We start from the raw sequence: 11,501 nt of genomic DNA, 5'->3' as shown, positions 1-11,501 counted from the left end.
TGCTTACTTAATTTCCTTTTTTTTGTTGCTAGTTATTTAAATGAACAAACATAATTAGCCTTCGTTTCAACAGCTGTTATTGGCAGTGCTGTAAAACAAGCAAATCACAGCCAAGTGGCAACGACAGAAATTTTTCAGCATTTTCAGTGGAAACCATATTTGGGCACACTGAACGATTTACTCACATGCAAAAGCCGAATTTTGTTAAAATTATTAACAACCAGTGAAGCAACTGTTCATTAAACACTTAATTCTGACTTAACGCCTGCGGTAACTAAACCAAAATGGACAAGAACAGCGCAGCGTTGTACAAAAAGATTCAGACCGAGGTTGAGTCATACCAGAACCTGCAAAAATGTGAGTAAACGCCAGGCCATCTGGTGGATAATTTTCACTTATGTACATGAAATGCACATATATCTTGCTGCACAGCCTGCGTCAAGATGGTGAAGCAGCGGGCACTGCTAGAAAGCCAACTGAACGAGAACAAGTGCGTCCTGGACGAGCTGAATCTTTTGGGCCCCGACAACAAGGTCTACAAGCTTTTCGGACCCGTTTTGGTCAAGCAGGAGCTGGAGGAGTCGCGCCAGAATGTCGGAAAGCGCATTGAGTACATCTCCAAGGAGCTGAAGAGCTCCACCGACACTCTGGAGAGCATGTGAGTTGCCATCACCTAGCATTTTTTATAAGCAGCCTAATAAAGATTATTCCATTTCTCTGGCTTCATTTCATCTAATCCAGGGAGAAGGACATGCAGAAGCATCAGGAAACCATGGCCAAGTACCAACAGCAATGGCAGGTGGCGGCGGCAATGAAGTGAAAACCCTCTACAGCCACACACATATAATTTAACTTATTTTGGGACAGCTTGGTGGTAAAACTCTCCTGGCACGACCGCTTTATCTTAAAATGAATAAAAACCATGAAACCCCGAAAACCTAATGATATTCTTGATATGCATAATTGAGGATTGACTGCCCTTTAAATGCCTAGAATTGAATTCTTGTGTACTTTTGTTAAATGTACATTAAGCAGACATATATATTAAATATAAAGAAAATAATAAAAAATATGAAAATACATGTAGATTTTATTTATGTTTTTGTTTTTATCAGCAGGAAACAATTTAGTATTTTTTTAAAGCTTATCTAGGAATCTTGGAAGTCCCCTACTAAAAAGTTCGGATCAGCTGTAACTTTTAGCACACCCACTGGACACAATGTGGCATTCCAGCGGCGGCGACCTGCTGCCACACTAAAAATTGCGACAAAAAGTTGCCACGAAGAACAGAACTTATTTGTTGGCAGAATATAAATCGGGGTTCCAAAGCGTCGCTTAAGTCAGATCCCTATTACGGACTAGAGCTTGACCTGAACGCAGTCAAACGATGGGATCGAGCCACAGCATCCATGTTCCCGGTGGCGGCACCGAAGGTAAGTGGGCAAACAACTTGTTCGCCACGGACCACGTAAACCTGCCGCTGATCCAATCAGAAAAAATAATACTACAGTCTTGCCTGGCTATAGGCCACCCTAGTCTACGCTGCCCTGTTTTTAAAAACCATTATGAAGTCGTGGCATCATAGTCTCCATACCTAATGTAAATACCCCACTTAATATGCTTCCTTCCTTCGTTATCATGAAAATATATAGCATATATAGTTTATATGGTGGGTATTTCCTTTTCTAATCACACCTGTACATTTTATCTAGTTAAAGCATATCTACCTTTGATAATTCACATCCAAATAGTTTATTCTATGGTGTTAGTTTGAAATTTGAAATATACAAGTATGGCAATGAAATTTATTATTCATAATCCGCAGGCTACCACGTACTCAAGGTGCAGGACAACTCGCCGGGCCAAAAGGCCGGACTGGAGGCCTTCTTCGACTTCATCGTCGCAATAGCCGGCACACGCCTGGATCAGGACAATGATATGCTGAAGGAACTGCTTCGGCAGAACGTTGACAAGCCGGTGCGGCTCACCGTCTATTCCAGCAAGACGCAGACGGTTCGCGAACTAACCCTCACGCCGAGCAATAACTGGGGTGGCCAGGGACTGCTGGGCGTCAGCATACGGTTCTGCTCCTTCGAGGGCGCCAACGAGAGCGTCTGGCACATCCTCGAAGTACATCCCAATTCGCCAGCTGAGCTCGCTGGGCTGCGAGCCTACAGCGACTATGTCATTGGGGCGGATGCTATACGCCACGAAAACGATGACCTGTTCACGCTGATCGAATCGCACGAGCAGCAGCCGCTGAAGATGTACGTTTACAACCTGGACGATGACGCCTGTCGCGAGGTGACCATCAAACCGAATACCGCCTGGGGTGGGGAGGGAGCCCTGGGCTGCGGCATTGGCTTCGGCTATCTGCATCGCATTCCCGTGCAAGCAGAGCCAGTCCCTAGTAGCACTGCGGCTGCTCCTGCTTCTGCCGTCGAGTCCTCTGCTCTTCTGCAGACAGCTGGAGGAGCGGCTCCAGCTGTTGCTCCAGCAGCTTATGCAGGATCCGCTGTGGTCTCACCAACGTTGCCTTACATACCGCCGCTGGCCAACACATTTGGATCCACAAACGCCGAGGTCAGACCACCGACTATTGAACCACCGGCACAAAGCTTGTTCAAGACCTACTTCAATCCGGATGAGGCTACCGATGCACTAACTGCGGCGCTGGAAACGCAGGCCACCATTGCCGAACCCGTTTCCGCTTCGCCAGCGGTGGCTGACGTGTCCGTGGCGCAACCTCAAGTTCAGGTGCCCGCACCAGCGCAACCATTGCCGCCACCAGCCAACATCTTTATACCCGGCGTTTTTGATCCCAGTGCGCAGCAAAACGCTACTTTAGGTGGCATACCCGCTGCCCAGCTGCCATTTCCACAGGCTACAGCAGCGCCAGCGGCTGTGCCCATGTTCTCTGCACCACAACAGGCTTACATGTCGGCCCCGGCTGCCGTCTCCTATCCAGCCGGTGCCCAGACAGTGCCCTCGTATCCGCAGGTGCAACCCTCCATGGGCGGACTGTTTCCCACGCAGCCAACGCCGTTGCCGCCACAAATGGCCCATGTCTTCGCGCCACCAGTACCACCGCAAGCTGCAACTGCTCCAGCGGCAGGCAACGACGAATCATCGGGACCGGCAGTAAATCAGGCTGGAAACTAAGACTTCTACTGGGCTAATAGACCAACTGCTAAACCTGGACAAATTGTCGTTAAGCTTTTATTTTCGAGAGTCATCTGATTGTTTTGTATGATTGCGCTAGCAAATATCACAAGTGGCGCGATTGGGTTGGCCAGCTGCATGCAAGATGTTTACATTGCATTCATAATAATAATCTAAATTAATTATAACAATAAATCAATAAAAATATATATGTATTTAAGGTCTTTACATAAACGAGCTTTTAATGCGTATGTCTAGCTGGTAGCTATCTGTAAGGGAAAACGCTTGTAATATTTCTTTAGAAATATGGAACGGAAAAGCAAGATTAACAACCAAAACTAAGTTTTAACCAACAATTTATTTGATGTATTATACCAAAAATACTTACACAATTTCATTAGCCAGAAAGTTATTTGCTGAAAAAATATATGAAAAAAATTTTAGAAATGCATAGCTCCGCTTTAAGAAACTTGCAGATTGAGTCACTTGTGCAACAGTCAGACGACAAAATTATAATCACATGGATTTTTTGACATAAATGGCAGCAAAATCAATTCAATTTCTACTTTTAAATACGAGGGTCGTTTGATAAGTCCGTGACTTTTTGTATTTGCCGCGCACCTGCTCTAAATACAACACTGCTCCTGTCAGCAGTTATCGATTAACAGCTGACTGTAAAATTTTGAGAAAGCTGCGTTTTTTGGTTTGCGTTTTATAGGCATTGAAAGCAGACGATCTCGTGAATTTTAACGAAAATGGAAAAAAGTGAATTTCGTGTGCTAATTAAGCATTATTTTTTGCGTAAAAAATCCATCACCGAAACCAAGGAAAGACTTGATAAATATTATGGGGACTCTGCACCATCAATTTCAATGGTTAAGAAATGGTTTACTGAGTTCCGTTGTGGTCGTACCAGTACAAGTGATGCCGAACGTTCAGGTCGCCCAAAAGAGGTCGTCATGCCAGAAATCGTCGACAAAATCCATGGAATGATATTGGATGATCGGAGAATGAAAGTGCGTGAGGTAGCTGAGGCTGTAGGCATCTCAACTGAACGGGTACATCACATTTTACATGAATATTTGGACATGAAAAAGCTTTCCGCGCGATGGGTGCCGCGATTGCTCACACACGACCATAAGCGCAACCGTGTGACCATTTCAAAGGAGTGTTTGGCGATGTTCAACCGCAATCCAAACGAATTTTTGCGCCGTTTCGTTACCGTAGACGAAACATGGATCCACCACACCACACCAGAGACCAAAGAACAATCAAGACAGTGGGTTTCTCCGGGTGAACGTGCACCAAAGAAGGCCAAGGTGGGTCTGTCGGCCAACAAGGTCATGGCCACAGTTTTTTGGGATGCACAAGGTATCATTCACATCGATTACCTTGAAAAGGGTAAAACGATCACCGGCGAATATATTATTTGGACAGATTCGATATTGATTTGAAGCAGAAACGACCGCATTTGGCGAAAAAAAAAGTGCTGTTCCATCAGGACAATGCACGGGTGCACACGTGTGTAGTCAGCATGGCAAAATTTCATAAATTGGGCTACGAACTGCTACCCCATCCAGCATATTCTCCAGATTTAGCCCCCTGTGACTATTTTTTGTTTCCAAACATGAAGAAATGGCTCGGCGGTAAGAGATTCGGGTCAAATGAAGAGGTCATCACAGAAACAAACGACTATTTTGAGGGCCTTGAGAAAACCTATTATTTGGAAGGAATAAAAAAATTGGAAAAACGCTGGACTAAATGTATAGAGCTAAAAGGAGATTATGTTGAGAAATAAAACGCTTCTTTGACGAAAAAAATATATTTTATTCAAAAAGTCACGGACTTATCAAACGACCCTCGTACTAGTTGAAATATAATGGTGATTTACATCGATTGGTATTAAGGACATTTATAATTGCATAATTAAGCGGTTGTGCAGCGCAGCACAAAAAAAGGGAAGAGTAACTAAATTTATAAGCATTTAATGCGACGACTACATATAACTAATTTGGCAGGCACCTGGTCTGAAAGTACTTCTCGTCGACGAAGCGACAGAACTCGACCAAGTGCTTGAACTTCTGCACCGTTTGAGCCAGCGCCATATTCGGCAACGTGGTGGTCAGAATGCTGAAGAGGTGTCCAAAGGCGATGGCGTCCAGTTCGCAGGGCTGATCGCCGTAGAAGAAGGGCGTTTCCGGCGACTCCTTCAGCTTGTACTCGAGGGTCTCACAGCACTTGGCCACCTTCTCGATGACGCTGTCGATGTCCAGGTCGTCCCACTGATAGACCTTCAGCAAACGCAGGGCGTTCCTCCGCTTTCCATAGTTCTGCATGTGATTGAGGGGCCATGGAAAAACGACTCCGTTCCTGGGAGCAGTGACCTCCTTGTAGACACGCTCGTTCTTGAAGCTAATGTACAGCTCAGCCATGGTAAAGATGTTTTCCACCAGGGACACATAGGTGCGCATGTCCGCCTTCTCGTCCTCGTCCTGCCAGTTGCCAATGGCCAGGTCTTTCTGCTCCACAAAGTTCACAATCGGCTCGAACTCAGCAAAAATAAATGCTCCTGCTCGGATGAAAGGCAACTTGGTCATCCTGCCGCCCGGCGACATGTGCTCCGCATTGGCGCAGGAACGGATTCCGAAGGGCAGGTTGCACATCTTCAGGTAAGCCTTCACAGCCAGGCAACTGGCGTTTTCCGGCAGCAGGATCTGTTCCGCTTCATAGGGCTGTTGTGATGTACATATGAACGTAAATGGAAGGATAGTGCTACTGACGGCTTTGGCTTTTTGATCGCCTCACCTGGTAGAGGGTGGCATCTTCGGGCCATGGCTCGGCGGCCAGTTTGTCGGCCGTGTGCAGCTGGCTCAGGTACTGGGATGTCATTGCAAATCAACTGAATTAATTGTGTTTTTCAACTTTCGCACCGAAATCGCCGATGAAGTAACATGCAGCTGTTTGCTGGTGCTGCCAGACTGTTGGAAATAAGAACCGAACAGGGCAGCCAATCTTGTTACAGGTTTGCGGTTCTTATTGGAAACTGTATGTCAACAAAATTGTAGAGCTACTAACTAATAAATAATTCGTATTTTATCCCTTACTTACAGAGTATAGAATACTTCGAGTGAAAATCATTTTCAAAACTAACCATTTTTTTGAAAAGCAAGTATTTTTGGACAAAAGTGTGAACAGAAGTCTTTACAAGCCCTTTTCGCGTTTCAGTATTCTGCCCACAAAAGCATACGATCACACTTGCAATTCTTATTTTATATTATTTGCTTTGTTTAAAAGTTAGTTATCAAAAGTTGTTAAAAATATAAAATACAGTTTATTTTCAGTGATTAATTTGCAGAAATCGTAGTATTTGATTAGTTTCGCATATTTAAAGGTGAGTGCGCGTCGTCGCCAATTTGTCAGTGTGTGTGTGGTGTGTGGTGTGTAAGTGCGGTGCGTTTTAATGCATTTTACTTTTTAAAATATAAATAATATTTTTGTAATATTTAGTGCAAGCTGGTGTTGGTAGCAAATATATTTGGGTGTCGCAGGCCAAGAACCACTCCCAAAAAATTCTACTTGCAAATCAGTGACGATTCATGTGCCGGCCTCGGTGTGAGTGTGTGTGTGTGAGCTGGTGTGTGTGATTCATTCGTCTGGGGTTTTAAAATTCTTCGTGCACATTTCTTTATCAGAAAAGAGAAAAAGAAGTGGCATGGTTCGTACTTTTCCCTGAATTATCCCAACACTTTGGCTGTGGCGGGGGGTCCTCCGCCTCTCTCTTTCTCTCTCCGGCTAGCTCTCTCGCTTGCACCTCCTTCGACTCTGGCACATTTGTTTGGAATTCAAAATTTCAGTTCGGTCAGAGTGTTCTTGAAATTACCTTTTCTCACCCATCCTTAATGGTTGCGATTGTATTTATTGGGCCAAACTTGCGTTGTTGGTCCGAAAATTGTTTATTATTTTCTGCCATTCCCACACAAACACGGAAAAAAATTGTGAGTGCTTTTAGATGCCTTATTTCGAAATATAACGATTAGATCTGAAAACCAATATTGTAATTTGAAGATTGAATCTACGGACTTTTGGGCATCAGTATGTATTTATTATTATTTGTATATAAGAATAAAAATAAAAACCCTAACAGATAGATAAACATGTATCAGTTTGGAAAATATGAAAACTAAAAATTATAGCTTAAACTGATCACATTGTTACTGCTGTATGTGCTGTACATGTGCCTTTGAAATCGTTTTGTATAGACTCAATTTTATTACCTCACAACAAGTTGATGTCAAGTAATAACATTTTAATTTGATGTACTTTTCTGCCCGGGCACAATGTATGCACATATATATATATAGCCAAATCTGGAGAATCGAGAATTATTATTGGCCCAACATTCGTTGAAAATGGACACAACGCTGGCGACGTGTATTTAGATAATGGAAAACAACGCAAGATAATAATAAAGGCATTCTCTGGGGGGCGGAGGCCTCTCGCTTTTTGTCGCCCGTTCTGGTCAATATTATTCAATGCCGATACCCGCTCTCTCCCTCCATCGAGTTCTCCTGCCTTATCTAACTGCCGCTCCGTATTTGGTTGGACCTTTTTTACTTTCTGAGCGGACCAGCTGCAGGTCGAGCGCCCCTGCCCTGCCCTGCCCTGCCCTGCCCCGCCCCGCCCACGTCAGTTCATCAATGCGTTAATAATTGAAATTTAATCAATATTATTGAACGGGCATATGAAGAGGCTACATTTGATCGCAACAGAAGCACTCGTGTTGCCAAAAAAGTAAATAAACCTGTTTATGCTCACTGAATGATATCACAATTGGGTTGTGCACCGCTATTGGATGGGTTTCAACATTTAACATTGTATTTTGAACAAACATTATAATGTATTATCGTCAACATGTTACTCACTACTAAAAATATGCCTATGACCCACAAGCTTCTCCCAAAGAAACCGAGTCATACTAAACAAAATCTGAAGAAACAATTCAACAACAGCACCGATCGAAACTTAGACCGGTGCTTCTCATTTAAATGTAATTAATTGATAAACAAACAATTGCGATTGGACAGTTCTAGGTTAACAACCATGGCCGAAACAGAGACGAAGCACCATCCCGAGCACCACGACGAGGATGTACATGATGCCAACTACCAGGCTCCGCCGGAGAAGACCATCGAGGAGATAATGGCCGCCGATCAGGAGGACGAGAGTTTGCGGCGCTACAAGGAGGCACTCCTGGGTGCCGCCCAGGCCGAGAAAATTATTGTTGGTAAGTGTGTAAACTTGGCCTCTAAAATTAGAATACGCGGATTATAATAACTTTGCTATCCAGATCCCAATGATCCCCGAAAAGTTATTGTAAAAAAACTTGCCCTCGTCGTCGAAGGACGCGATGACATGGAATTGGATCTTACCGGTGACCTTAGCCAGTTGAAAAAGCAGGTAAATATTACTGACCATTACTTCACCATTTGACTACTTTTGTTAATGAAACATATGTACATCTACAGCTTTTTGTGATTAAAGAAGGTGTTCAGTACAAGGTGCGCATTGATTTTATTGTGCAACGTGAAATAGTCCATGGCCTTAAGTATGTTCAAAAGACTTCTCGCTTGGGTGTTACTGGTAAGTATTTAGGCGTAACATTTGATTTTTTATTAACAGAGTTAGCTTAAGTTGAATCAAACCTTAGGTACTATTTCAAAGATCGATTTGATTTTGAGAACAAAAATTCGAGTTATTTCTTTCCTGTTCTAAATTTATTTTCTGGTAATTTATCTAAAATTTTTTAGAGCGAGTGCTCTAATATTATAAAAAAAACAAAAAAGTCTGCTATTAGTGCTATACGTTACGCTATTCCTATTCGAGCACTTTTAGGTCTTCAATTTTCTAGGCTGACGCGAAATGGTTAGCATAACACCTCAGTTTTTGATTGAATTTTGTGCGGGCTAGTTGACTTTTGTTCTTAGAAATGGGAAAAGGCTGGTTCAACGGCACAACCCTATTGTTGGGATTTTGTAGTGCTGTCTATATCCTTTTTTTCACATTTGCCGTACTAACTTTAGTCATGTGTTAAGAATAACTTGTATCCTATTATCTTTAATGCCAATCTCTCAATTTGGAATGTATAATTTTTTAAGTTGTGGGTAAGCTGGTGCCGGCCGTCCCAAAATTTAATTCGTTACTAAACCTATTGTTTTCACATTATTCTCTAGTTGACAAAATGAAGCATATGGTTGGTTCCTATCCGCCGAAAAAGGAGATTCAGTTCTACTTGACCCCCGCCGAGGAGGCACCTTCAGGCACATTTTCCCGCGGCACCTACTCGGTCAGTTCGGTCTTCACGGATGATGACAAGCACATACACCTGGAGTGGGACTGGACCTTTGAGATCAAAAAGGACTGGGCCTAAACAGCACACATAACAGCACACAAACACACACGACATACAACATACAACATACGCTTTTTGTTTTCCCCCCAATATGTCTTGTAAATGAGTTAATTTTTGTTCCAAAAGTGTACGCGAATTTTTCCAAAAATGTAATTGATCGTCAAGTATTTTTGTTAAAGGTATTAAATATTTTTGTAACTAAAGTGTAAAGCCATGATAAGTATTTTTGATACCCAATTTGCAAATTAATTGTGTGCAGATGAAGAGCGTTTTTCGCCTAAGTCCTCAATGAGACGCCAAGTCGGTCAGTCAAGTCAAAACCAAGTCAAGTCACTAGGCCAGTCAGTCAGTCAGTCGTTTGGTTCTAAATGCCATTGCCTATGTTTAACATATATTTTCAAACAGATTAACAATTGAGTAATTAACTTTAATAAAGTTGTTTGCATTTCGCTATGTATTTAAAATTGATGAACGGAATGGTTTACTGTGAGATCAAGTCGCCCGAAAACTGAAAGAAAACAGAAATCATGCAACCAGAACTGTTAAATGTAACTGAAGCTGATACTTTATTATGCATTTGATGTTTGTGCGTCGTGAAATCACTTAAATCTACATTATTCTAACTATATATTATCTCTGTGTATTTTTTGTGTACCATATATGCGAATGCTGATTGAATGCAACCGAAGAGCAATAAAGAATAAAGTATACATATTTTAAATTAAAATCTTATTTTTATGCTTATATTTTAAAGTAACTGAGCAAATTATTTTTCCATAATATGGGTCCCATAAATTATTGTAGCAGTGTGTGCACAGATTTTCCGTAGCCTAAGATAAGTTAGCTTCACACTTGGTAATGCTTATCAGGTTACAATGACAAGGGGCAAACGTTTTAAGTTTTGGCCATAAGGCGAAGGTAGAGCACTAAATATTTTTAAGGTGTACAAAAGAGAGCATTTGTGAAACATTTCTCTGTTTACATTCGAATCCATTAACAAGTTGCCAGCCTTTTGTTGCGCCTGACATAAGCAGCATGTTGCTCAACAATCACCGCTTCAATACAGAAAATAATAACCGCATTTTATATTCCAACGCACATTTGTCTTTAGAATCGCGAGCACCTGCATGAAAAAGTAAGTTACTTTTTCGGGAAGGACTATAGTTGCCAGAAGAAAAATCGCGTAATTTAAGAAAAACAAATCATTTTTGTTTTCGGAAAATGGCCTGCGGCATTTGTGTGTTTTTGGGGACCGTCAAAACTGCGATTTTCCATGATGTAGTACACACATTTTGTTTTCTTGACTGTTTTTATTTCGCGAAAAGTAGTTACAGGTTAGAATTTAACAAAAAATTCCACGTTGTATATAACAAATTATATAACCTTACTTGTTATACTATTGCTATATTATTTCCACTATAAGAAATCATATATTATTACATTTTCGTCGACACAGTTCGATTCCTTTAAACATTACCTTTATGACATGCCAATATTTTTGCATCGAACACGGACGTCTATCTCTGTCCGTTGAGAACACTTTGATTGACGGACGGGCCGTCGAATTTTGGCCTTCACTCGCATTGTTCATTCCGATATTCCGCATTTCACATACCCCATTGTGTGGCAATGTGGCCTTTTAGCCCGATGCTGCCAATTGTCCCGCTGCACCTTTATGGTCCATTGCATCCGGGATGGGGCTCAATGAAATTTGCAGTAAAAGGCAGGAAAAGCCAATGGAAAAACAGGAGAGTCTAGGATGGCTGTAATAAAGTGGGAATGAAAGGCAATCAAAGAGGAAACCAGAAAACGCAACAGGCAAAGTGCTCGCAAGAACACGCAAGCGGAAATGCGAATGGCGGCCATTTTGTCCCCTTGTAGGCAGTGCTGCTAACGGTAGCATTTTGTTTTCCGAACAGAGTGCACTGAG

General features: G+C 42.3%; 5 protein-coding genes across 5 annotated transcripts; 4 read left to right on the top strand and 1 right to left on the bottom strand.

Moving 5' to 3' along the window:
* The first annotated feature begins 146 nt into the window (after positions 1 to 146).
* Positions 147 to 937, top strand: LOC120450109 (probable prefoldin subunit 6). Its single transcript, XM_039632906.1, has 3 exons — positions 147 to 357; positions 433 to 658; positions 742 to 937. Exons 1-3 carry the CDS (start codon positions 285 to 287, stop codon positions 818 to 820), a joined length of 378 nt encoding a protein of 125 aa, XP_039488840.1. The 5' UTR covers positions 147 to 284; the 3' UTR covers positions 821 to 937.
* A 294-nt stretch (positions 938 to 1,231) lies between these two features.
* On the top strand, positions 1,232 to 3,390 carry LOC120447969 (Golgi reassembly-stacking protein 2). Its single transcript, XM_039629660.1, has 2 exons — positions 1,232 to 1,433; positions 1,826 to 3,390. The coding sequence occupies exons 1-2, from the start codon at positions 1,388 to 1,390 to the stop codon at positions 3,160 to 3,162; spliced, it is 1,383 nt and encodes a 460-aa protein (XP_039485594.1). The 5' UTR covers positions 1,232 to 1,387; the 3' UTR covers positions 3,163 to 3,390.
* Positions 3,391 to 5,058: 1,668 nt separating this feature from the next.
* LOC120447970 (metaxin-2) lies at positions 5,059 to 6,148 on the bottom strand. The gene is made up of 2 exons (XM_039629661.1): positions 5,968 to 6,148; positions 5,059 to 5,894 (listed from the first exon to the last, which is right to left on the bottom strand). Exons 1-2 carry the CDS (start codon positions 6,049 to 6,051, stop codon positions 5,169 to 5,171), a joined length of 810 nt encoding a protein of 269 aa, XP_039485595.1. The 5' UTR covers positions 6,052 to 6,148; the 3' UTR covers positions 5,059 to 5,168.
* Positions 6,149 to 6,388: 240 nt separating this feature from the next.
* Positions 6,389 to 10,298, top strand: LOC120447971 (rho GDP-dissociation inhibitor 1). Its single transcript, XM_039629663.2, has 5 exons — positions 6,389 to 6,553; positions 8,247 to 8,446; positions 8,510 to 8,619; positions 8,688 to 8,802; positions 9,393 to 10,298. Exons 2-5 carry the CDS (start codon positions 8,263 to 8,265, stop codon positions 9,587 to 9,589), a joined length of 606 nt encoding a protein of 201 aa, XP_039485597.1. The 5' UTR covers positions 6,389 to 6,553; positions 8,247 to 8,262; the 3' UTR covers positions 9,590 to 10,298.
* On the top strand, positions 8,965 to 9,506 carry LOC120447972. The gene is made up of 2 exons (XM_039629664.2): positions 8,965 to 9,323; positions 9,393 to 9,506. Exon 1 carries the CDS (start codon positions 9,149 to 9,151, stop codon positions 9,251 to 9,253), a length of 105 nt encoding a protein of 34 aa, XP_039485598.1. The 5' UTR covers positions 8,965 to 9,148; the 3' UTR covers positions 9,254 to 9,323; positions 9,393 to 9,506.
* Positions 10,299 to 11,501: the final 1,203 nt, after the last annotated feature.

Source organism: Drosophila santomea, chromosome 3L (genome assembly GCF_016746245.2).
Source record: "Drosophila santomea strain STO CAGO 1482 chromosome 3L, Prin_Dsan_1.1, whole genome shotgun sequence".
NCBI lineage: Eukaryota > Metazoa > Arthropoda > Insecta > Diptera > Drosophilidae > Drosophila > Drosophila santomea.
The sequence above is the reverse complement of the archived record's forward strand: the minus strand, read 5'-3'. Positions and strand labels throughout refer to the sequence as shown.